We start from the raw sequence: 26,059 nt of genomic DNA, 5'->3' as shown, positions 1-26,059 counted from the left end.
AGTCCTAGGGAATTTGCAGGCACTTGTGTGGCGCAAAGAACCAGAGGCTGGCTGAGTTAATGCTGTTAGTTTAATGTGTACAGAGACTTCCCACAGCGTGACTGTTAGTAACGATGAGTCAGCTTGGGGGAGTGCGTGCTTCTTGCTTGGTGTGGCCAGCCACATGCCAAGGTCCCCTACCTTCCAACCCAGAATGACAAGGGCCTGGGCAGAACACCCCTAACGTTTAGCTGCCACTTGGCTCATTATAGCAGTACCAGATCCAGGGTGGGGTGGGGCTGTGGTGGGAAGAAGGGTATAGGGCAGAGACTAGGTCCTGTTAGATTCTTACAAAGGAGCCACCCTGCTCCAAGGGGCCCAAGCCAAGTGTGAGCACCTGTCCACTCCTGCTGCTCCTCTCAGAGAGGGGGTCCTGCTTCTCTGCCAGTCTGTCTAGCCCCCAAGGAGCCTTGTTTTCTCAACACCAGGGCAGCTCCTGAGAACTTCATAGGCATAAAATCAATCCGTTTCCGTTGAGACACAAAGGAATTAAGAAAGGAGGTCTTGGAAGTGGGAACAAGGTTAAGAGTGAGCTGGGAGTTCTACCAATTGGCATAGCAAACATGGGGCCAACACTACGAGGACAGTGGGGGAGGGAGGGCAGGGCTCAGCCCCTAGCCCTTGACTGGCAGTGATGGCCCAGGCTCGGGGAGTGGGGTCCTCTCTGACCTCCCTGGATCCCTCACCTTCCCAAGTTTCAGAGTTGGGCCGAGCTGTTGAGTGAAATGACCAAGGGCAGAGTTTATATGTTCTCCCCATGTTGCCCCATCCATGGAGGAGTTGAAGCTGGGAGGAGCGGAGAGCGGTGCTCCCTGCCATCGCCTCCTTAGCAGAACTGGTAGTTGTTGGGCTGCAGCAAGGGCTGGGCAACGTCCCCTTGCTCACAGCAGGCCAGGTGCTCACTTGAGCTCTCTTCCTCGGGCTCGCTGCTACTGCTGCTGCTGCTGGGCAGATTGGCATAGTCCTGAGGGTGGAAGAGACCAGGCACCATTGGTTCTGATCATCAGGCCCAGCCCAGCCTGCTTGACCAGCCACCCACCCCGAGCCACGCCCCACTCACCCGTTCTCTCCTGTTCCCTTGGGCCTGCTCCTGAAGGAGGAAGCAGATCTGCTGGAAGGTGGGTCTGTGGGTGGGCTCCAGGGCCCAGCAGGCCTGCATGATGCTGTATCTGGAGACAGGACAGAGGTTGCCCATGTATGGCTCCCCAGGTCTGGGGACCATTACTCCCCACCCCCAGAAAGACCTACTCAGCAGAGAGGTCTGCAAACCTAGCCAAAAGTGAGTTTAGTGTAAACCTTGGCATGCATTATCATTTAATCCTTATGGTAACCTTTGGAGAAGAGTGCTTTCATTTAACCCCATTTTGACACATGAGGCCGTGGTATCCTAAAGGTCACTGTAATAATAATCTGAGTTAAAAGTCTATGTGAGTCTGGGACCAGCCCCGGTTAAGAGCCTTCTTCTCAGAACATCCCTCATGCTACCTGGGAAGCCAGTGGACATCCTGAATTCTATAAAAGGGGCTTATTTTGGAGTCCACAGTTGGGGAGATGAAGCCTGGCCCTGGAGCACTTGGACAGCCAAAGCCTGGGTATCCTCTTCCCTCCCTGGGACCCTTTGGCTCACATGTTCTTTGGGGCAAATGCAGGCTGGGCCATTTGGTATCCATCCTTCACCAGTTTATAGAACTTGCTGTTCACCAGGATGCCAGGGTAGGGGTTCAGCCCTGCGAAGGTCAAGATCATGTGAGAGGCCACGCTCATTGCTTACCTTCCCCTACCCCTTCCCACATTCCCACACACGTCTCCATGAGGCTGCGTGCACGGTGTCCCACCTGGACTGTGACACTGGAACAGCAGCTACTGCTATCCAGTGCTTGCTGTGTGCCTGGCACTGTGCAACGGGCTTAGGCTTTAGGAAGGAGAGCGCCCCGAGCCAGGCGTTGTCACACCTTAGCAAGAATTGCAGCAAAGCCTTTGGGATCAGGAAGACCACAGCTTCAGTTGTATGTCATTAAAGTGGGACAATGAGCCTGGCACCTCCTGAGGTGGCTGAAGCAATGCATTTGCATTCAAGGACTTAACCCAAGTCCCTGTGCCTAGGACTCAGGAAATGGGAGCTGGTAGATAACTTAAGCTGCATTTTCAAGGGTCTGTAGGTTTCAGACAAAGGAGGGTAACAGCATTCTGGGTAGCAGCAACTGCATGAGCAGAGGCAAATGAGGGAAGGGCCCAGAGAGGAATGCGTATGGGGAGAGGGGGCCTGCCCAGCCCACGTGGGAGCGGCAGCACTGAGTTTTGAGAACCCTCGCCCATCCCTTCACTCCCAGCACTGCTTGCTCTGTCCTGGGCACAGGAACACCCTTGACCAGATTCTTCTGTGAGGTACAAGACACCAGTAGGGTAAGAGGAGTCAGCCCCGGGCTGGGCCTGGACTGGGCCCAGTGTCTCACCAAGAGAGAAGATCTCCCAGAGGAGGATGCCGTAGGACCAGACGTCGCTCTGCACCGTGTAGACACAGTCGAAGATGCTCTCTGGGGCCATCCACTTCACGGGCAGGCGGGCCTAGCACGGCAGTCCTCAGTCACTTTGGGCTCTGACTCTGCCCTCTCCCCAGCCCGGCCCACTCCCTCTCAGCACTCACATTGCCCTTGACGATGTAGTTGGAGTCGTTCATGATGTCCCTAGCCAGCCCAAAGTCCCCAATCTTGGCCACATGCCCATTGGTCAGCAGCACATTGCGGGCTGCCACGTCCCGGTGGATACACTAAGGAAGGGAAAGCTCTGCAGGGTTAGTCGGCCCCTCCTCTACCTGAGCCGAAGGCGAGGAGCAGGGAGGGCCCCAGGCGGCCTTGGGATCCCTGCTGAGGAGTGGACAGCAGTTTGGGTCCTTCACCATGAGCTCCTGTCCATACGTGTACCGGGGCCCAGGGTCTGAGAAAATGTGGTGTGGTCTGACAACATCATGCTTAGGAACCCCCATCACCCTGAGCTGCCGTGGCCCTTCTAGCCCTTTGCCCGGCAGTCTGCTCAGGCCCCAGAGGTAGCGAGCACCATGCTGCGAGCAGTCTCTGGTCCGCACTAACAGCGGCTGCCAGCTCTGGGCCTTAGACCCTATTTTACCCTCAAACAATTCTGTGGTTATGCCCATTTTTATAGGTTTGGAAACGGAGCCTCAGAGAATTTAAATAGCTGCTCAAAGTCACACAGCAAGTGGCAGAGCCAACAATCAAATGGTTGACTCCCCCGGCTGTTCTAGGGGTGGTGGCAGAGCTCCCATTCCCTGGGAGCGTATTTTATAGCTGTCTGACACCCTCCCAACTCTACGAGGAAGGTTCTGTCATCCCCACCAGGCTGCTTCAGGAGGGGACACAACAGTTGTCTCTTTCACACTGTTGAGTAAAACTACAGATGAATAAGGCCTGTTCTTGGAGCTGGTGCCTTCTCAGCCATCAGCACACTGGGGACAGGGCACCCAGGGCGGGGGTACCACCCTCCTGAAGGCTGCGCTCTGGGCACAGCTTTCTCCCACTCGCCCCTGAAGCCCTTCAAGGCTGCCACCTGCTTGCTCTCCTGCACTCGCTCCTCCCTTGCCCCCTCACACCTCCCCTTTCCTCCTCTTCCTCCTCACTCGTCCAGCCTCCCCCCTCCCAGAGACCTGGGCAGCCACAGGCTGGGACCGGCTCCCACTCACATTCTTAGAAGCGAGGAAGGCCATGCCCTGGGCCACTTGGCTGGAGAAGTGGAGCAGGTCTCCGAGCTCCAGGGGCCGTCCGTCCTCCTTGTCCAGGTCTAGGGTGGGGAGAGGTGTCAGGGCAGCCCTGCCATGCCCCTGCCCCTCCCTGGCCTCTGCCACCGTAGCCGTTCTCTTCTCCCCTGGCCCTGGGGCCTCCTCACCTTGCTCAGAGAAGGAGTTGTTGGAAGAGGAAGTGGAGACAGGCCTCATCTCCACGTAGGTGTCCACTCCCTGGCTGGAGAAGCCACTGTCCCTACATAGGAGAGAGGGTTGGTGGGGGGTGGTCAGTCCCCCACACTGCATTGCCCAGCTCAGGCCTTGGCCTCCTGCATCCCTACGAACTCTCCTAGCCACTCAGCAGGGAAGGGTAGGGACCTCAAGATCCACTCGAGCACCTCTTTCTGATAGAAACCCCCCTGCCGCATTCTGTCTGAGTGATCATGGATCTCTGCTTGGCCATCCCTAGTAAGGGAGCTACAACCCCCTCCATCTTTTTTGGGCAGTTCTGCCTTGCAGAAAGTTCTTCACTGTTCCTAATGCCAATCTGTCCCTGGGATTTTCCTCCTTCTGGTCCTTCCTATCCTTAAGGGCCACAGGGCAGTTGGCTCCCTCTTTTCCGTAACAGCCCTGCTGGACTTTGAGCATATTCTAGGGCCCCTTCTTTGAGTCCCCTCTTCTCTGGACAGTGTCTGTCACCCCTGGCTTCACATTAAAGTGACCTAGGGAGCTTTTCGCACCACACCAATTACATCAGAAACAACAGGGACAAAACATAGTCATTCAGTTTTAACCCTGTCCAGGTAATTCCAACGTGCAGTCAGGTTGGGGCCCACTGGCCTAGAGAGGTACTTCCTAAACTTCCTAAGTTTCTTTAACTGTAATTCATGTTAAAGTGCAGATTCTGAATAAGCTGGTCTGTGTGGGTGGGCCTGAGATGGTGCATTTCTAACAGCCCCCAGGTGATGTCTATGAGCCTGCATTTTGCGTGGTGCGAGACTTTGAGAAACACCGCTCCAGATTGAATAGCCACTCCTGCTTCTGACCTTGCAGCCGGATCTGAGTTCTCTCACCCGCCTGCCCTCCTCCCTCCTGCTCCCTCTGCGTTAGAGAGGTGCACCTTGACAATGTCCATACGCTCATGTGCCTGCAAAGGGAACCTAGTATTTTATTTATAATCTGACCATGGCAAAACCATCCCTTCCCTAGAAACTATACTTTTGTTCTAGATACTATACTTTTATTAACATAGCTTGGGATCTCACTGGTCGGATTGGTTCACGTGCCATTTGCCCTCAAAATTATCCCTGCAGAGGCCCAGCGTGTGCCTCCTCTCAGAGGGGTGCCGGAGATCAGTGGAGGAAGCAGCCCCTGCCAGGCCCACATTTCTGAGGACACTGGGCGAAGAGAGATGGTCTCCTTCCCCTTTTGCCTTTGTAGGCTTGGCAGCTGAAGTATCTAGGATAAAGGCACAACGTACACCCTTCTTGTTCTGATCCTGTCCTGGCCCCTTGCAGTCTGACTTTGGGGCCCCACAAGCCCTCAAGATGGAGGCCTCCGGGACAGCAGCGTGGTGAGGTGAGTGCCCGCCGGGAAGTCAAGAGAGCAGAATTCTAGTCCCCGCTCTGCCTCTGGCCCTGACTCATGTATAACATGAAACTTTCTACTTCCTCTCTCTGGTTCCCCATGTGGCTCTGTCCATCTGCCTCTGGATGGCTTCCAGGAATCACAGCATCACAGAACAACAGAGCCGGAAAGATCCGGAGAGGTTCAACACTCTGATGGCTTGCCTGGGGAAACTGAGGCCCAAGTGGACCAAAGACCTGGCACGGTCACGCTGTCTGCCGCCTCTCTAACGGACAGACTCTGTCCGCACTTCTCTGTGGTGATGTGGGGAATTGCTGTTGGCTACTCCTGAGTGGAACGAGTGCCCTGCAGCCCCCAGCAGTATGTGCTATGGGAGGAACAGGGGCGACTGTCCCCCAAATTTGCCCCACTCTGGTTAGGGCTCTGGGCACGGATCTTGGTTGATCTTTTATACGCATTAGGTGGTGATTTCATTAACACGTCTCCGCCAGACTGGGAGCTGCCTGTCTTTGCCCTCCACACTCCCAGACCGTGGTAGTTGCTCAAATATTTGTTGAACAATGGGAATTGGTAGTAGGAAAACCGTTGCGTGTAATACCTGGGGTGGCTACTTCCCACGGCACAGCGGGGAAGTGAGGGCCACCCAGCCCCGAGCTGGCTTCGCAGACAGACCCGGGGCCCTGCCTCCCAGGCCTGGCCTCCTTGTCATTTGCCGGGATTCCTACCTGCGCACATACTTCTTCTCCAGCTGGATGTTCTTATAGCCGGTGCCCCCCTCGGGGTCCGGGCCCGGACTCAGGCTGGGTCCCAGCATGGCCTCAGCCTTCCTTCGCAGAAAGTTGAGCAGGTCCCCGTAGCAGCAGTACTCAGTGATGACCAGGACGGGGCCTAGAGCAGCCAGGGTTGTGGAGTGAGGGAGGTGGTGAGTGCTTCCCACATGGACGGGAACATGGGCCTGGGGGCAGTGGGGCCTTGGCCTGGGACACGGCGTACCGCGTTCTAAGCCTGCTCTCGGAGCAAGTTTCTCGTGCCTCAGTAGCCCCATCTGATTAAAGCAGAGGAACTTAAAAAAAAAAAAAAAATTCAGCCCAAGAATTCTTTCCTTAAAGGAATCTGTGGCAGCTCCATATAGGCCAAAGCTGCTGTAGGTGAAGACGATGGGGGCACTGGGAGTCCCAGAAAACCCCGGGACACCTCCACGGACCCTGCGGTGAGTGTCCAAGCATCTTTGCTGGGGAGCTTCGCTCCAGACCCAGAGTCAGGCTCCCTGGAAGCAGGGCCCAGGACTTTGCACTTTTGTCTCCTCCTCTGGGTGCTCTGATGCCCACGGCTGAGGACCCCTGGTGGAGCTCCGCAGAACTCTCTGCACCAGCCACAGCGCTCCGACTGGCACAGGAGTCTGGCCCAGGACCTTGGGCCCGGTCCCCGCCAGGCACTCACCTCCGTGGGTGCAGGCTCCCAGGAGGTTAACGATGTTCTCGTGCTGGCCCAGGTGACTCATGATCTTCAGTTCCGACATGAGTGCCTCCTTTTCGTCAGCGTGAGCCGTGGCTGGGAGATGGGGCCACAGGTCCCACAGACGGGAGAGTGCGGGACACACAGAGCCACACAGACAGATAGGGGCCAAATGCACAGGCCCAGGGGAGCAAGTAGCGGTTACCCAGAGACCCGGCCAAAAGAGGGAGGAGAAATGCAGACACAGATGGGAATTAAGGAGGGAGAGAGGAGGGATGGGCCTGTCACTGGGCTGGTCTCAGGGTGGCAGAAGGCCAAACTGTGACCAGGCTGTGGCTGGTGGCCTCTGTGCACTCCAGCCTCCTTGGATGCCCCTCCACACCCAGAGGTCAGCCTAGACCTCCTCGGAACCAGGAGTCAGAGGAGGCTGGAGCCCACAAGAATGGCCAAGTCCTCACCCCCAACCCCAGCTCTGCCCCCGGGGCTCCAACGGGCTGAGACGTGGGCAATGCCACTTGTGACAGGGCCAGCCCATCCCCAGCATACACAGCTCCCGTCCCCTCCCTCAGCCACTTCCCTCACTCACACTTCAGCATCTTCACAGCCACCTTCAGGACAGCATCTTCCTTGCCCAGACCAAAGGCTGTGGCCTCTACCACCTTCCCGAAGGCGCCGGCTCCGAGGGTCTTACCTGCCACACACACACACAGCCTCTTTCTAGGGGCTCAGAGCTCCCTGCAGCCCTGCCAGCCCCGTGAGAGAAGGGCTTGGGGGCGCTGAGCCCCGGCTCACCGAACTGCAGGTTGTTGCGGGGGAACTCCCACTTCTCGTTGTAGGGCAGCTGCGTGGGGTCGATGAAAGTGTAGCTGTTGCCCTCGTAGCTCTCGATGATCTTCCAGCGGACCTGGTACTTGGGCTTCTGCAGGAGAAGCAGCAGCATGTGGCAACTGGGTCTAAGAGGGTCATGATGTCTCATGAACGTGGCACCGAGAGCGTGTCACTGCTGGACTCCACCTTACTGTGTGACCTTCCCTTCTGCAAACCCTTCAGTTTCCCCATCTGTGCCCTGAAGGCCTTGGACAGGATAACCTCTGAGGGCCTTGACAGCTCTGACAATTCCTGAGCCAGAAGGGAGGGTGGAACTTGAGATCCGTCTGTCTATCCACCCACCCACTTTCCCATCCAAATATTTTTTTTTATTTTTAATTGTGATAAAACGTACATGACATAAAATTTACCTTCTCAACCACTTTTAAATGTATATTTGGGCAGCATTGAGGACATTCACACTGTTGTACAACCAATTTGCAGAGCTCTTTTCATCTTGCAAAACTGCAACTCTGTACCTGGCGAAGAACAATTCCCCATTCCCTCCTCCGCCCCGCCAGTGACAACCGTGCTTCTGCTCTCTCTCTGAATCTCACTGCTCTGTGCACTTCCTATCCTTGGCATCCCAGAGTACTTGTCTTTTATGACTGTCTTGTTTCACCTCGCATAACGTCTTCAAGGTTCATTCATGTTGCAGTGTGAGTCAGAATTGCCTTCTGTTTTAAGGCTGGATAATAGTCCCGTCCAAATAGTTTCCTATTTGTGTCAGGTGCTGTCAATTCAGTCCCTGTCCCCATGGAGTTTGCATTATAGTGGCTGGGAGGCATTAAACTCAAATATGTATATATGTAGGACATTTGCAAATAGTGCTGTGGAAAAAATAAAGCAGGATAAAGGGATAGAGTGTGTCAGGTACGAGTGAGTCAGGAGAGGCCCCCCCAGGAAGCCAGCCACGTGACCTTCGGAGGGAGAATTTCCCAGCAGGCGCGCACACACGTACACACACACACACACACACACACACACACACACACACACACACCACCCCCCCCCCCAGGTTTGAGCTACAGGAAGGTGGCCGGCCTGGCTTGAGGGAGGTGAAGGGGGAGGTTCCGGAGGCAGGGGGTCTTGGGGGCTGTGATAAGGCGAGTGGATTTCCTTCCAGCTACCCTGAGAGGCCCTGAGGGTTGGAAGCGGGTTTACGCTGGAGAGCGCGCGCCCGCCTGCCCGCTAGACGGGAGCTTCTGGATGGCCAGGACCTGAGGGTTCCCTCTCAGGCTTTCTGTGCTGTCACCAACCAGCCAGCAGAGGCAGAGCCCCGGGATCTGGGGAGAAGGAGCGGCTGCCTCTGTTTCCTGCCCAGGGGGCAGCTGCACGGGGGGCATCATGCCAAGGGTTGCCCCTGAGAAGTGCTGATGGAAGACCAAGTTTAGGGGGAAAGTGGAAGCTGGGCCGGGGCGGTGGAGGACACTGAGGCCTTGGGTCAGCAGAGCAACTCTCTTTCCGGTCAGGCCTTGGGGACAGGGACCAGCACGGCTGTCCCTGCAGCTGGGCTCCTTCCCTGGGCACCCGAGCTCGTGAGCTAAAGGGAGTGTGGGCAGCTGCAGGGTGGCCTGTGGCTGCAAGTCATGCCAGGTTAAGAGAAAACCTTTCAGATAGCCACCAGGAAGAACTTCTAGAATCTAGACGGTAGTTAGGGAGAAAAGACTGCAGTTAGGCATAAGGAAGAACTTCTGGGCTCTGACTCAAGAGGGCAGACTTCAAGTAAACTTAGGAACATCCGTGTCACAGGTTGGGACACAGGGAAAGACCTCCTGAGTCTCCGAGGAGTGAAACCCTGCGCGCGGTGCCTTCCCAGCCCAGGAGACGGAGACGGAGGGCGAGGAGCGGATTCTCTGACCTCTCCTGGCCACTTCCATGTCCACTGAGCCTCTGCGGCCAAGGCTGCTGCTTCTCCTCACCACTTCTCCTTTCTCTGTCCCTCTGCAGCTGGCTGAGTTACCGCCACCCCTCACTGCCACCCCAGCTGCGCTGGGACATTGTTGAGAGGAAGGGGGATCAAGGAGGAAGAGGTTTGGCTGGAATCTCGGATCTCTGACTCCTAGAGTCCCGAACCTGGAGGAGTCCTGAGCTCCCTCCCGCCTGCCTCGGGCATCCCCACCGTCCTCCCTGCTCGCTGGGCAACCTCCCGGGGCACAGGGGAGGCTGCCGTCTACCCGGAGGGAGCCTCTCTTCTGAAGGACGGCCATTGGTGAGGGGGTGGGGCGGGCCAGACTTCCCAGTAACATAGGAGTGATATGATGATAGCTTACTGAGCACTTCCTGTGAGTAGGGCACTGGGCCAGACGCTCAGTCTGCGTCATCTCCTCATTCCTTGCAATGGGCCCAAGCCCCATGCCCACCCAGGACTTGCGCCCTGGGTGCCAAAGTGGACACGGAGACACCAAAGCCCTGGCCACCCTCCCCATCGAGGCCTGCTGGTTCTGGGCAGGCAGATGTTCTCTGTCTCAGAAAAGCGGAGACCCGAGCGATCCCTCCTGGAAACTTTGGGGGTCCCTCCTGTCCATCCCCAGAGCTCAGGCCTGGCCCCAGAATCCCGGTCTCTCCAGGACCTCCCTGCCGCGCCCACTCCCCGGTGGGCCTCCTGCTCTGGAGGAGCTGCTGACTCCTGCCCTTTCTCTTCCCCCGTGGCCCCCCTTGTGGTCTCTCTGGGGACAGAAAGGTGATGACTCAGCCCTGAGGCAGAAACAAGCCTTCCCGTAGTATGGCGTGCTCCCTTCCCCAGGCCTGGGCAGTGGGGCTCAGAACCGCATGGGGCGAGGCCCGGGAGGACTGCACTGCAGGCCTGCGGCAGGGCATGGCCATCTCGACCCTCACAGTCTGGTCCCATGGGCGGACAGCTCAGCTGGGGCAGCTAAAGGGTCTGCACAGGGGTGTTGGGGAAGAGGGTAGCCTGAGGCTGCAGGTCTTCTCTTGGCCTTGCTTGGGATAAGGGGCAGCCGCATTTCCTGGACAGGAAATGAGTTGGTGACTGGGAGTACATGTTCCAAAAATGGTCCCATGGAGAGAGAAAACGGCGTTCCTAACCCACAGCCAAGGGGGTTGGGCAGCCCAAGGCAGAAAGGACTGCAGGGGACCTGGCCCTCCTCTGGGACCTCTGCAGGGCCCGGGGAGGCAGCGTCCAGTGCCATATAAGGAAGAATTCTGCTGGAGTCTGAGCTGCTCAGAGAAGGAACGGGTGGCCACGAGGGTGAATGAGGTCTTGTCCCTGGAGGTGGGTGAGCAGGGCCCAAACAACCACTTTGGGTGTGTAGTCATGGAGATGCCCAACGTCAGACCCACCTCCAGTCCCGAGACATGAGCTAAGTTTGGTTCCCCAATCAACTTCCTCCTGGCCCGAGGGTGCGCAGCTCCATCACCGGGCACTGCCTGCACCTGCCAAGTCCTCTACACGCGTTGTGCCATGGAATCTTTGTGACAGCCTGGTGCCATTACTAACCCATTCTACACATGGAGAAACAGAGGCTTAGAGACACCACCTTTCCCATCGTCCCATAGCCAGAGACCGGCAGAGGCAGGATTTGGACCCAGATCCATTGAACTCCCAGTCCCGGGCTCTTAATCTAGACAGTGGGCTCTTGGAATATCAGCGGAGGAGGGGCTGTTAAAGTGTCCCAATCCCATTGTACAGGAGGGGAAATTGAGGCCTGGAGAGGGTAGTGAATCAGCCAAGGTCACAGGACAAAACAGTGTAAAAGCTGGGCCTCGATCCCTGAGGTCTTGACCTGGGGTCCTGTTTTCCTGGGGGCTGCCCTCGAGCTGCCTTCTCATGTTTGGTAGAACGTGAGAGGCCACCCAGCACCTGGCCCACGCTGGCATACCATAGGCGCCCACTAAAGAGCTGTTAGCTGACTGACTGGCTGACCGACTGAAGGAATGAGTGTGTGAGGGGGCGGAGGGGTGGATCCGCGCAGCCTGGTGGTGCCGGCCTGCACCTGGCTCACTCAGGCACCTGGCTGCCCCACTCCGGCCCCAGCTCCGGCTCACCTGCTTGTACTTGTACAAGAGCAGCAAGAGCAGCAGCAGCAGCAAGGCCATGACGGACAAGCAGGCGACCACCACTGGCGTGAAGAGGAACTCGTCAGGGGGTAGTGTGCGGGCTCCTGGAAGGGGCGAGGCAGAGGAGTGAGCAGACAGACGGATTCTCCGCTGAGATCAGGCCAGCGCGCTGCCTGGAACACAGCGGTGCTGACTGAATGAAGCATCCCCTTGCTGGAAGCCCCTGGAGCCTCAGGGAGCCCCTCCTGCAGCCCCTCTCCAAGAGAGGCAGGGAGGACAGCCCCTGCAGCCCTGCTCATGTGCAGCCCCAAACCCTGTCCAGAATCAGAGCCTTTTGTGGCTGGGGGACTCTTGAGTCATGCAGTCACCTCTTGCCAGGGCAGGAAACCCGTCTGCAGCAGCCCGGCCTAGTGCCCAGCCACTGCTTGCATACACACCCCCAGTGACAGAGGGCTCATCCCCTAAACATCCAGGAAGCTCGATCAGAAAGGCCTTCTAGAGGCTGCACTGAGAGCCGTCTCCACGGCGTTTCCTGGCAGCTTCCCCACGTGCCCTTTGGAGCCACACCCACCATCTGAGGGTCTGAAAGCCAGGCACATGGCTCCTGGTCTCCTCCTCCCCGGATCTGTAACCCTAGCCTCGTGACATGTTTTGCAGGACATAATTTCCACCCCCTTGCTCAGATCAAGAGCTTGGGTCTGAAGTCAAATCTCACCTCTGCCACTTAGGAAGCGTGTGACATTGAACCTATGACTTCTCTCTAAGCCTCAGATTTTATCACCTCGCAGATGGGAAGGAAAATAGTACCTGGCTCCTGGGTGTGTGAGAGTTAATTGCAGTGATGCCTGTACAGAGCGTGGCATGGTGCCTGGCACAGCGGGAGCAGTCAATAGAATGTTGGCCTTGTTACTTATGATACACACCCCAGCAGCAGAGTCGAGTGCAGCCGCGGGCAGCTGCTCCAAAGCCAGCAGCTGGGGCACAGCAGTGACCACCTCTGAACCAGGCAGAGCCCACGGGCTGCTCTGTCCTTGCCAGGCCCAGAGAGCCTCAGCAGGGCATGCAGTGGGTGTTGGAGCCTGGTCCCTAAAGGCCTGGGGGTGCTGTGGGCCGTCATGACTGGCCCTGGGCTGGGGCTGGACTGTGTTTGCCTGTTCAAAGCTCCGCAGAGCCACTGGTCCCCTGCACCGAGCACGTGCCAGCTCGCAGCACGTATGCCACACGCCTGCACGTCCTTGTGAATTAAGGAATGAGTTCAAGTGCAGGGACAAGAGCAGGGCCAGGGTGGCTCCAGTGGCTTTCTGTCTGGACCCCATGTCTACCTCCCTCTGTTCCTCTGCCCCTTCTCGGTGCCTCCTGGGACCTTCTCGTTATGGGGGGGGGGCCTGGAGTCCCTTGAGAGGTGGAACTCGGTACTGCTGGGATCTGCTCCAGTGGGAAGCTGGGCTTGGCTCCCTGGGGGGTGTGCAGGTTCCAGGACCGCCTCCCATCCCGCCTGGAGGGGTGTGAAGGCTCCGCTCACCTGCAGCGATGGGCCTGAAGGCGTGGGAGCTGTTGCCCACGCTGTTGTGGGCCCTGCACTCGTAGGTCCTGTTGTGCTCCAGCGCCCCGATGGGCAGCAGGCTCTGCACAGTCACCTTGTGGAAGGGCTCCTGGCTCACGACCTGGGGGTGCGAGTCCTCCCAGACCTGCAGCACTTGGGCCTCATCACACCTGGGAAGAGCAGAATGCGGCTCAGAGTTTCGGGGTCCCCAGCACCGGCATGGCCCTCCCACTCCGGGGGTGCCCAGCCCAGGGCGGGGGGAAGTGGGCAGAGCCCCCTACCTGTCAGTGTGGCTCCTGCACTGCAGCCAGGTCACGTTGGGCTGGGGGTACCCGGAGGCTTCACAGAGCAGGGCACGAGAGCCATTGATCAAGGTCCACGTGACTCTTACCTCTGGGGGGTCTGAGGAGGAGAGTCCCCTTTCCTGACCACCCTGCACTGAGCGTGCTCCCCTGCACCCTCTCCCAGAACACCCCCACCCCTGGTCCAGCCCACCTCTCAGGGCAGCCCCAGGGACCCCCCCCAGCCCCCCCATCACTCACATCGAAGGGTGAGCTCAAAAGTCAGAGCGCTCCAGCCGCCCGGGTTCCTGGCCATGAAGGAGTAGCGGCCAGCCTCGGAGGGCTTCAGGCGGGGCAGGGAGAGGGTGGAGGTGTACCTGCAGGGGAGAAGCAGGCAGTCTGGTGAGCCCCAGCCTGTTACGGCCCCTGCCAGGACAGCGAGGCTCAGACGACAACCTCAGAGGGATTTGCTTTAGTTTTGGTAAACTGTCCACAGCCCAGAGGCGTTGGCTGTGCCAGGTAGTCAGTCGGGGCGCCACTGAGACACGGGAAAACCACCAACCCTACTTCCTTAATTGTTTTTTTAATCTGAAAGTGGTTTATTCTGACGTTTAGTAGAGGTGATGTCTATGAGTTGCTGGGAGCACATCACAAGTCCCCTCCTTTCACCATTGTCACCGGACTAAGCTTTCACGAGAGCAGCAATCCCGGCTGAAAATCTGTAAAGTGCCTTCCCTGCCAAGAGCGGTTGTGAGAGGGACAAGAGGCAGGATATAGAGTCCTGGGTTCTAAGCTGTGTTGCTATGGAGACTGGGGTTCAAGTCCTGGGGCCGCCATTTCTTGGCTATGTGACTTTAGACAAGTACTTAACCTCTCTGATCCTCTACTTCCTTTGCTGTCAGGGTGATACTGATGGTTATTAATTCACAGCTTGGCCTGAAGATTAAAGGGGTGTGTGCTTAGGGTGCTTGACACAGAATCTGACTCATGGTAGGCACTCAATTTAAGGGTACCCTTTATCACAGAAAAGGCCTGGAGGCAGATACTAACAACAAAAGTTATCCTTGGCTGACTCCAGGGAATTTTTTTGTTTTGTTCTTTTCTTAATCTCTATTTTATAATTTGTTCATAATGAACATATATTGTTTAGGTAATAGATAAGTTCTGAAAAAAATTGTACCAAATTACCAGATCTTGCTTGGAAAATGTCTGCAGTTACTAGTAGGCTAAAATCCACAGTATTGGTGGTTTCTACATTTGGATCAGCCACAAAGGAGGAGGACAAATGAGATGGAGCATCCTTGTGGGCCCGTGAGAACGCGTACTCCCAGGAAGTGGTAGAATTCTGGAGGAGATGTTGGACCTCCCAAGGATGTGGGACAGAGAGGGAAGCCAGTGTGATCCCAGTCTCACTCACAGATGACTGATGTCTGCGCAGTCAGGGACGGTGAAACCCAGAAAGGGGAAGGGACTCGCTCCAGGTCACACAGCAAGGTTGGGACATGACCTGTGTCCTGATTCCTGCTGAAGCACCCCCCAGCTGGCTGTGGGGCTGTGCGGATGGGAGCCAGTAGGTGGTACCTGTATGTGTCCTTGATGGTGACAAAATCAAGCTTGGGCTGGTGGTCAGAGAAGGGTCCCAGGTAGGTCCAGTTAAAACCCTGCAGGCCTGGGTAGGCCTCCACCTTGACTTTGAGGTCCAGCTTGTCACCCACCGTCACCTCCTGGAGGAGGTTCTGCTCAGAGATCAAGTTCAAATAGGCACTGTCTGGAAAGCAGAGCACACGGGCATCTGGCATTAGTGGAAGATGTCCTCCTGGTTTATTTGTTTATCTGCTCACCTGCCCGTTGATCCAGTCTCTGAGCACCTACGACATGCCACCTGCAATCCCCACCTCCAACCAGCACTGGGCCTCTGACATCCCTCTTCCCACCACCTGCCTCAGGTGCCTGGGGTCAAAACTCTTCTCACCCAGTCCTGGGAGAACCCGGGCAAATTCCTACCCCGCTTTGTGCCTCCATCTCCTTATTTGTAGAATGAAGAGATTGAATTTATCTGTGATTTTCTAACTTTTTGAAAAATGTTTGGCTATAAAAAAAAAAATCTGTTGTTTTTTTCACATGGCCTCATCCATTTCCCTTCTAGTAATAAGTCAGTCCGTGTGGCTTCCACATGCGGCTCTGGAGTCGGCATGTCGCCCAGGCCAGCCCGTCAGTATCTGTCCTCCTGGGCTGGGCACGTGAGTCCTTGAGTCTATAGCATTCAATTCCGTGGTTTTTGTTGGAAGTGTGGGAAAATAGAAGCCTTCGTTTCACTGGTGTTGCCAAGCCTGGTGCCACCAGGACTCCCACGAGGGGACGGCTTTCCAGGGGATTAGCCCCAAAGGAAATAAGTAGAGCTGGGAGTTTGGGCAGCAACAGATTTTTGCCTGCATCATCTGGACACCTGGATCCAACTGTCCCTGAAGCAGATATCCACGGGCCTTTTAGTATGGGACCAAACAATCCTCCTTCTGATTAGGCCAGTTTGAGCTGGGTTTTGTTAGTTGTTTCATCTAATGAAATATTGCATGAATTAGAATCAAGCTGCTCTGGTTGAACCTCAGGCAAAGGAATCGTGGCAAGAACCTCCATTCATTCAGCCTCTCCAGGCCTTTCGTGGGAGTCCCCAAGATGCTTTCTTAAAACCCCAGGACTCTGCAAAAAAGCCCTGGACGATCCCTAAGGGTTCCTCTCTATACTTAATTCTATGAAATCTAAAATTCGCTCTTCTACCCTGTCATATGCCTGTGCCAAAGCCCCCTGCGGCTCCCCATTGCCTCCATTATTTAGCTTGGCATTCAAGACTGTTCTTGGTCAAATCAGGTCTCACTGTGCTCATCCATCTCCCCTCTTCTCTCTCTCTCTGTGCACTACCCATCTGGGTCTCCTAACATCCCTGAACACACCATAGTCATTCCAACCTTGGAGGTTTTGCTCAAGCCATTTCCTCCACCAGGAGCCCCATCCTCTTCCTCTCTTCTATTTAAAGCCTCCTCATCCTTCAAGACTGCCCCCACCAGGGAGTCTCCACCTACCACCCCAGCCCACAAGTAAGCTCTCGCTCCTTCGGACTCCTATTGCCCTTCCCGACTACACACTCATCGGCCAGCGCGTCTGGCTGCTCCGCGCCTCTGGCTCTCCCCTCGCGTAGCTGCCTTCTCCCTCCAGCTGCTCTGCCAGCTTTCAGGGGAAAGGCTTCTATTCCAGCGTCGTCTTGTTGTTGTTCTGGTCACAGGAAACTGAAATGACCCAGAGCCTGCTCGCACCCCGAAGAGCTCCTGTCTTGCCTTGGGGCTCCAGCCCAGGGACTGCCACTGCGCCCACCCCAGTCTCCGCAGCCAGAGACCTGAAGGTCGTCCTCAGCTCCTCTCTCTTCCTCATCCCTTCGTCTCAGGCCCAATCCGCATGGCACCTCACTGAGCCTTCTCAGATACCATCTCCTGCTGCGCCTTAGGCAGCGTTTCCTCTGTGCCAGGCCTTGTTCTAGGCACTTCTTATATATGTGTGTGTACACACACACATATGAAAGCAGTTACTGTTAATGTTGTGCAGGTAGGGAAACTGAGGCACGGGGGTTAAGCAACCTGCTAGTCCCTGGTGGAGCCAGGTTGGAGTGTGGCCCGGGCGTGTGTGCTCCTGACCACCACGCAGTGTCTCCACTGTGCAATCTGATGCCATCACTCTCCTCTTTGAGACCTTCAATGTCCCCCCGACAGGATGAGATCAACTACCCCCTCACTGTACGACGCCTGTATCCCTGGCTCCTGGCTCGTCTCTGCTCCCCCGTGGCCACTCCTCACACCACTCCACGTCCCTGTGATGTACAGATTCTTTCCGCGTCTCAAATACTCTGTGCTCGAAAGGGAGCCTTTGGGCCTTGCATATATCGTCCCCTCTGCCAGGAGTGCCGTTCCCCATCCCCCGCCACCCTTCTGCTCAGCTAACCACCTTCATTCTTCCTGTCCCAGCTTAGACGCCACCTCTCCAAGCCCGGGCTGGGGGACCCCTTCAGTGTTCTCGGGAACCCCGCACTTCCCCCAGGGTCACACGGGGTGATTATAGTCTCTTCATGTGTCCATGAAGGAATGAATGAGTGAACAAACGCAGTCCAGTAGGGAGCTGCTGGACCCCAATCCCCAAACAAACAAACCAAAAATGGTGCTAGGATGAAACATGGCAACACAGTGTAGCAGCCAGGGAGGGAGAGAGGGTGCTGGGAGAGGGCGTGGGAAGGTTCTCCAGTGGGGGTGTCCTTAGCAGCGTCTCCTTCCCTGACATCGGCTTCCTCCTTCCCAAACCCCCTCTGCACCCACCCCTGGGATCCCTACCGACCCTCCCCCACCACCCTGATGCTCACCTACCACCCGGAAGACCATGGCGGTGGAGTGGGTGCCCTGCGCATTGGTGGCCTTGCAGGAGTAGTTGCCGGCATGTTGGAAGTCTACTTGATTGAGGTTGAGGGTCAGGACTTTTTGGTAATGTTCATCACGAAAGTCGGATTGTTCAGAGATCTCGAGCTGCACCCAGAAGGAATGGAGATGGTATACCAAGGTTGTTTAGGAATTAGAAAGACCTGGGTTCAAATCCTCAGCATTTAAGGATTACTATCTGCCTGTCCTTGGGCAAGGGACTGAACTCTGGGCCTCAGTTTCTTCATCTGTAAAATGGGACTAATACTGGTTCCCTGCCCCAGAGGCTGAAGTGAGGTAAATGAGATATGCAGCCAGTGGCTTAGGGCTGTGCCTGGCACGCTGTGGGCGCAGTGGGAGCAGTTCTTAGAAGCAGCCTAGCATGATCCCCTCCTGGGCATGCTCCCTCCTCCTCCCTCTCCCTCCAAGTTTTTCTGAAATAGCCCTTATATCCTGGGCTTCAAAGGTGGCCTAGGAACCCCTTGCTAAGTCAGAAGTGAGCTCCCATCTGACTCTTGTCTATAGGCTGGGGCAAAGGTCATGGGTCAAGGGGACAGAGTACCACCTGCCCCCACCCTCTTCCCCAGGGTTCAGCAGCATGAGCCTGAGTCCTGGCTCTGGAGCAGCTACAGCCTGGCAGGGAGACCTTGGGCGAGTCAGCTCCCCTCTCTGGCCCTGCGCTGTGCCCTCTGCCCAGACAGCCAGTTTGGAGTGGGGCTGGGGGCTGCACCCGCAGGGCCTGGTGTGCTGGGAGGATGGGCAGACCTCATCTTGCCGTCCCTCCAGGGACTGACCTTGGTGTCGTTGTGCTGGAGGAAGACATCAAATTCAACCTCAATGTTGCTGGCTGAGCACACGATCTGGGCAGCCTCCCCTTGAATCCGCACCAGCTCCACAGGCTCCAGGGTCAAGGCTGGTGGCCCTGGAATGACTGAAGCCAGGGGAGAGAGCCCTGAACACCCAGGCTGGAGCTGGCACTCTGCCCCCTGCCATGGGCCGGGCTACAGGCCGGGGTCCCCTCCACGCCCCCGCCCAGTCCTGGGAGGCAGCCTTGATGCCTCCATTTCCCCAACAGCAAGTCCTGCCTCCTAGAGAGCCTTGGAAGGCCCACGTTCTCCATCGCCCCCACCCTGCCCGGTCCACCACTGTTCTCCACTCTGGACTTCTGCAGCAGCCACCTCGAAGGCCTCCCCGCCTCCCCTCTGCCCCCCCAACCTAGACTCCTCACAGCAGCAAAGCGACCTCTCACAAATTAGATCAAGCCTCTCTCCTATGTGAATATCAGTGACTTCCCATCACACAGAATAAAAGCCAAGGTCTCTTCCACGCCCCTGACCTGTTACTGACCCCACCCTCTCTTTGCTGCTCTGCGGCCACACTGGCTTTCGTTCCTGCCACAGGGCCTTTGCACGCCCCTCCCTCCTGGAGGACTTTCCTCCCAGTCTTTGCATGGGTAGCTCTTCTCATCCTTCAGATCTTTAGCTCAAAAATTCCTCCGAGAGGCCTTCTGTGACCAGCTTAGCTGAATTAGCCTCACCAGCACCCTAATCCCTGACATCCCCTCTTCCCCCTAGTTTTCCCGAGCTCAGTTTCTTGCTCATCGCAACTTGCATGTACTTTCTCTCTGGTCTGACTCTCCTGTAGAATGTGAAATCCATGGCGGCGCTATCCACATGCACAGTGGGCATTGGGTTAATATTTGCGCCTGTTGCTGCTGTTGAAAGTTGATCTAATCCAGTTTCCCAAGGCCAAGAGACATGAAAGGACTCCCTTAAGGTCACTAAGGGGGTCATGGCAGAGCTAGGGCCTGGGACTTTTGGCCCTCAGCCGACCCAGGGCTCTGCGGGAGGAAGCGCCAGGGAAGGAGCCTAATAGCCTCCTCCGCTCACACAACTGGGGTCCTTTGACCTCCTGGGCAGATTTGGCAGCCTCAGGTCCCAGGGCCATTGGGCCAGCTGCCCCACTCTGACCCTGGCCCTGCTACACGGGCCGATCCCTGTCTCAAGCCAAGGTCCTCAGCCCGGGGCCCTGTTGCTCTCACCAGTCCTTGCAGAAACCAGAGTCCCAGCAGGGTGAGATCCCACCACCTCCACCGCCACCACCGGGCCCCAGCCAGAGCCACCCCGTGTACCTCTGCCACCTCTCCGCCTCTTGGCTCACTCCCCAACCCCCTGCCCCAGGTGCCCAGTGCCCAGCCCTAGGCTGTCCCTGAGTGGGAACTCGACGTCTGAGGCGTGGGACCGCGGCAGCCTTCCTTCCACCCCCGGAGCCGTCCTCCGCTGACCGCTTGTGCTTGCTGTGCCCGCTGCTGACGCAGAGCCTCACGCCACTCTCATTGTAGCGCGAATAAAACGTCTCCCTCTCGGCAGGGCTCCCCCACCCCACACACCCTTTGGTTACCTTGGTTACGTCCTTCCCCGTGTGTCTGATGGTCTGACGTGACTTCGCCCCCTGAGTTACCTGCTGCACCTTGCCCGCCTTGCCCCGTGGATGGCTTGGAGGGGAGACGTGAAAGGAGGACATCCTGCTACCTCCCGTCAGGCCCAGTCCCCAGCGGCTGCCTGCATGGCTGCCAGGCCTCTGTCCCTGCCCTGCGGGCCTGGTCGTCCCTCCCTGCCCCGCACACCTTTCTGCACGTTGAGCCGGATGCCCACGGACATGGCCTTCCTGCCGCCCACCAGGGCAGTGCATTGGTAGTAGTCGTTATCCAGGTACGAGGCCCTGTGGATGGTGAAGCCGCGCCAGGGCGAGAAGGCATAGCTGGTCTGGCGCCTGGGCGGCCGGCCGCGCACACGCATCAGCGAGACGCCCGCCCCCAGCGCGGGGTCGGTGAGCAGGCAGGGCAGCAGCGCATCCTGGCCCTCGAACACCGTCACCTCCTCGGCTACCACGTGCCAGGGCCGCTGGGGGTCTGGGGTAGAGGGGGCACAGCGTTACCACTGCCCTCCCTCCACCGGGCCAGGGGTCCCCTGGACACTGGTGACAGGAGGCTCAGAAAGGCTGGTCATTCGCCTGAGGTCACGCCATCCCAGGGCAGTGTGGCGGATGCTTCAGAGGGGGACTCTGGAGTCCTGTGCGCCTGGGCTCCAGTCCGGTCCCACCGAGTGATGCTGTGTGACCTTGGCAACCTCTCTGAGTCTCTGCGAAACGAGCATACTGATACCAGCACCCCCCCACAGGGCTGCTGTGGGGACTGCATTAAATGGGAGGCACTGCCACGGGTCCCTGCTCGTGGGCAGCACGGAGTAAGGGCAGAGCTGGCTTGTCAGACTGTGGATGTCGGGGCCCAGCCCTCCTGCCCACAGGGGGCCCTGCCGGGCCAGGCCCCTTGGAGGAGGCTCAGAGTCCTCACCTTTGACGTAGAGGTGGATGGTGGCGCTGCCCCCCAGGGGGTCTCCAGGCTCCGTGCAGTGATAGGTCCCCGTGTTTTGGAAGGTGGAGTTGTTTGTGGTCAGGACACTGCTGGGGGCATCAGGAGCCAGGGTCCAGTGGGGGGAAAGGGGGCCATCCCATTCCACACTGCCATTGCCCACACATCGCAGGGTCACCGTTGCACCGGGCTCCACCACCAGCTCAGGGCCACTTGGCTCTATCACCGGGACCCCTTGACCTGGTGGGGGGAGGGATGGCAGATAGAAGTGAGACCTAGTGTGCCCCCCCCCGGGCTGTCCCCTCACTCTGTGATGAGTGGTGCTGGTGCCGGGGGTCACCTTGAACAAGCCCCTGCCCCTCTGGTCATTTGCTCCACTTCCAGCCCTAAACCTGCTGGCGGATGGGCTGACGTCTCTGATGTCCAGGAAATCCCCCTCGGAAACAGACCGCTGGGAGCTTGCTTGGCCTCTGTCCCACTGGTCCCCAGTCTCCTCCCTCAGTCTTCCCTCCACCATCACATCATTCTTCTCCCCAAGAGCGGACCTTCAACCCTGTGTACGAAGTGGGCTGTATCCCTCACCCTGAGCCCAGCGCCTGGCTCAAAGCAGGGCTCAAAGATGCAAATGAAGAAACAAATGAATGCAATGTTCATGGCCAAGTCCTCCAACTTAATTCATAGGGAAAGAAGAAAAGGGAGCTAGGATCTTAGCAGAGTTAGAGAGGTTCCAAGAGTCTCCTGTTGTGCCCACTCCCATCACTGGACATCTGGTCTGTAGCACAGGGGGATGGTTCAGAGGCACTGTGCCTCAGTTTCCCCACCTATAAGACAGGAACAATAATTGTACCCACTCACTGGTATGTTAGGCAGTTTAAATGCATGGTAAGTCTTTACAACATCGCCTGTCACCAAATAAGTAAGGATTAGCCATTATGTTTATTTACTGGGTCTACTGGCAGCCCACCCCTACACCCCCACACTGCTGTGTTTACTGGGGAGCCAATCTCTTTTAAGGAAAATTTTCTTGAAGGAGAAAAGAGAACTCGAAACCCCTGCCAGGCCCTCCGGGAAGAAGGCCCGTTGCCTCTGCAGCGTCAGCATTTTTCCAGGGCCCAAAATAGGGGCAAAGGAGGGAAGTGAGAGCTGACTCAAGCTTCAGAGGGGCTGCCAGGCACCCCCCGGCCTGCGTGGGCGGAAACACACTGCTGGTACCAGGCTCAGCCCCCGGTTTCCGCTGGGCCTGCGGCCCTTCTACCAGGGATGTTCTCACTTCTGCTTCCCGGCCCTCCTGGCCACTGCTCCCTAGCCGGCGCCAGAGCCCAGGAGAGGGAGTGCCACCTGCTGGGCGTCGGGACGGCGGGCTGGGAGGCCTGGCTCTGCCACTGACCCCCTGGCTGACCTTGGCTAGTCCAGCCCCTCTGCTCTGGCCCTTCCTGTTCCTGGTGATGGGGGCACAGGGACAGGCCAGCCCCAAGGGATTCCCGTGAATTCAGAGCTTCTCCACTGTTCTCTACAATAGCTCCTGGCATGGGAATTCCCCCATCCGCTGCCCCACCCCCGCCCCAAAACCAGAGAGCCCAGCATTGGAAAGCTTTCCTCTCACAGATGCTTTCAGGATGGCTTAATTCATGCCCTGGCTTTGTACCCATCCGAAATGTGCAGCCTCTCTGCCTGAGCGTCTGGTCGGCAGCAGGGATTGAGAGAGCAGTGACTACTGCCAAGGCCCACACCGTTTATGCAGTGCAACCTCCAGGAAAGGGGACAAGTGTCGTTTCTAACACCCTTTCAGCAAATCTCAACAGAGCTGGCGCTGCCCTATCGCTGCTGTAGCAATCCCGGGCCCCGGGCTGGGGTTTGATTGCAGGAAGCAGCCTGGAGTGTGGGCTCACACCAAGGTGGGTTTGCAACTTGCTTCTTGGGTTGGTTGCTTCACCCCTTTGAGCCTCAGGCGGCTCTGTGGTCGGACGGGAGTGATCGGTTCCCACCCGAGACATCTGCTGAGGATGCAGGGAGATGCTGAGCAGAGCTGCTCCTGCCCTGGGCTGCTGCTTCAACTGCGGCATTTCTGATACCCCTCTGGGTCGATTGGTATCTAAAGATTTTAACCTTTCACAGGCTACGACTGTGACACCCCCAGTCTTGCACTCTGTGGCTCTGCGCTGTGTTCCTTTTCCACACCAGCCTGGCCTCACGGGGGGCTTACCCCTCCCCCTCTACCGGCCTGTCCCTCTACCCCTGCCTTGGCCTCCAGGAAATGTGGTCAGGGAGGCATCTGTCCTGTTTTGTCCTGTCCTACTGCCCCAGATATGCATGCAGGATAGGGCTGACACTCAACTTCCGCAGCCAGCTCTCCCCTGCTGGCCTGGCTAGTGGGAAGGAGGCCTGCTCAGCCCCCATCCTCCCTGGGGTGGGGGGCACGGGCTTGACCAACATTGACCAAGGTCCCCTTTTGTGCCTGTCCATTCTTCACCTCTCTCGTCTCAGCTCCCAAATTCTCCCCATGCCCCACCCCTCCCACTCGCCTTACAGACCCCTCCACCATCTGCTCCCAGGATGTGCCCCCATCGCTGGTCTTCTCCCCTAACACACACACACACACACACACACACACACACACACACACACACACACACACACGCGCTGCACACTGAAGCCCAGGACACGGCCCCTTCTCAGCCCAGGGCCTCCTTGCACGACAGGGAGAAGTGAGCCCCTCCCCGTCTCTAGGGCGCCCCAGTACCAACCCCGAGCCCCTCACAGTGGCCCCTCACCCGATCACCTCTGGTCTGCTGGGCTGAAAACTTAGGTTGCCAACCCTCCATCTCTTCTTTCCCCTGGGGCTGGACCCTGGACAACCCCCTCCAACACACACACAATGCCCACAGGCAGGTCTGGGTGTGAGGACAGGACAAAGTAGTGAGATCAAACCTATGGAACTTTCTGGAGTGAGGGGAATAGTCTCTGTCTTAATCGGGATGGTGCATATGCAAGTGTGCGCACTGAACTGTACACTTACGATTCTGTGCTTTCTACTGTATGTAAGTTGCATCTCAGTAAAACAGACCAAACACTCAAGTCCAGGGGGATTGGCCAGGCCAGAAAAAGACCTTCAGTGACCTTCTCACGGATCAGATATGCCAATTCCCAGGGTCCTCCCGCAGGGAGGCCAGAGTGAGGCTGCCCTTCCTGCCCATCTGCCCCCAAGGGCCCTCCAAATAAGCAGGCAACAGAGCATAAGATGTGTTTGTTGGGCCAACAAGCCAAACACACCAGCCCCTCACCTCTGGCCAGGCACCCTCCCAGACAGAATTTTTGCAGCAGCTGCTGCTTCCTAATGGCCTCCTGAGACCCAAAAGCCTGTGTCTAGCAGTGGTCTGGCTGGGGAGACCCTCCCTGGCCTCCCCTCAGGCCTCCTTCTGGCCTTATAGCTCTCTCCTCCCCAATTCCCCTCTCCTGAGCTCTAGATCAGAGAGGCCGACCTCTGATCTCTCCCTCCGACCCCTTGCCCAAGCTTCCCAAGGAAGGACCACTGCCCCTTCAGGCCTTTCAGACTCAGGTCCTACCTAGAATCACTGTGTCACAGGCTGGCAGAGCTGGCAGAGCCATCAGGGCTCTCCGGGGCCTCCCTACCGCAGGAAGGTCTAGACCAGCAGCACCAGCATCTCACATCTCCTAGAAGTTCTCAGGTCACACTGAGACCTGTGAGTCAGAATCTGCATTGTAACAAGATCCCCAGGTAGCCTGAATGCACAGGAAAGTGGACAAGTCTAGTCTAGTCCATTGCCGCCTGCAGCACCTGCTGCTGAGCAGAGGGGGACACTGAAGCCCTGAGAGTACCGGGGGCTTTTTCAGGACACACGGAGAGTGTGGGACAGATCCACAGCCCTGGCCGGGCTAGTTCCACCCCATCCACACTGTCTTTTCCCTTCATGGCCTCTCCAAATCTGCAGTCCAGTGCTGGGGAGATGGAAGCACAGAGTGTGGACACCCAGTGAGGGGCAGGGGCTCACAGAGTCCTTCACAGGGGCCCCCTCTGTTGCACCTCCACCAAAGCCCCCCATCCCCTGTTCTGTTCTTACCATGCCAAGCTGTGGCCACCAGCAGGAGCAGCAGGACCCCTGGATCCATGGCCTTCGTGGGCAGGCGGCAGGTTGGTGCAGGGCCAGAGCTTGGCCAGGGCATCCAGCTTCCAGCTACTGGCCCCGCAGGGATCGGGACACGGGATACACGTTCCTCTCGCTGCACTGGCTGTTTGTCTTGTTTTCCTCTTCCTCCTCCTTGGGCTGATCCTCTCCTTCCCCTTTTAGCTAGGCAAGGCAACCACAGAGTTTGGAAATCTTGGGTCTTTAGAAGAAAACAAAGCCTTGGCCCCCAGAGGGAGGGGTCTGAGTCTGGGGCAGGGCCAGCCTGAGCCTGGAGGGAGCTGGCTAAGTTTGGGGGCCTTCTGAAGCCACTTCCAAGGGGCCCTGGGAGGAGAGACATGTGTAAGAACAGGCAGGCAGGTGGTAGCACAAACGGGATCTCCAGAGTGACCAGACAGCTCTGGCTGAGCCCGAAAAGAAGTTACCTTGTGTGATATTGTGAAATATATTTTTCCTAGCTTACAATTCCTGAAATCCTTGGAATCTCTAAAGTAATAAATGTCTTCTTCTATGCTAATGAGTTGATTGGTAGCTGGCAACCGCTAGGTAGCTTCAGGGTGGGAGCTGGGCA

General features: G+C 57.3%; 1 protein-coding gene across 1 annotated transcript; it reads right to left on the bottom strand.

The window, feature by feature from the left end:
• Positions 1-52: 52 nt before the first annotated feature.
• CSF1R (colony stimulating factor 1 receptor) lies at positions 53-25,680 on the bottom strand. Its single transcript, XM_045551392.1, has 21 exons — positions 25,426-25,680; positions 21,329-21,586; positions 20,603-20,887; positions 18,771-18,907; positions 17,925-18,084; positions 15,107-15,293; positions 13,787-13,902; positions 13,526-13,646; positions 13,224-13,414; positions 11,690-11,805; positions 7,607-7,733; positions 7,401-7,505; positions 6,800-6,910; positions 6,085-6,247; positions 3,937-4,028; positions 3,734-3,831; positions 2,684-2,806; positions 2,493-2,604; positions 1,667-1,766; positions 1,100-1,208; positions 53-1,003 (listed from the first exon to the last, which is right to left on the bottom strand). Exons 1-21 carry the CDS (start codon positions 25,526-25,528, stop codon positions 866-868), a joined length of 2,952 nt encoding a protein of 983 aa, XP_045407348.1. The 5' UTR covers positions 25,529-25,680; the 3' UTR covers positions 53-865.
• Between the last annotated feature and the right edge of the window lie 379 nt (positions 25,681-26,059).

The sequence above is a fragment of the Lemur catta genome, chromosome 5 (genome assembly GCF_020740605.2).
Source record: "Lemur catta isolate mLemCat1 chromosome 5, mLemCat1.pri, whole genome shotgun sequence".
Taxonomy (NCBI): Eukaryota; Metazoa; Chordata; class Mammalia; order Primates; family Lemuridae; genus Lemur; species Lemur catta.
This window is presented reverse-complemented; position numbering and strand designations above follow the sequence as displayed.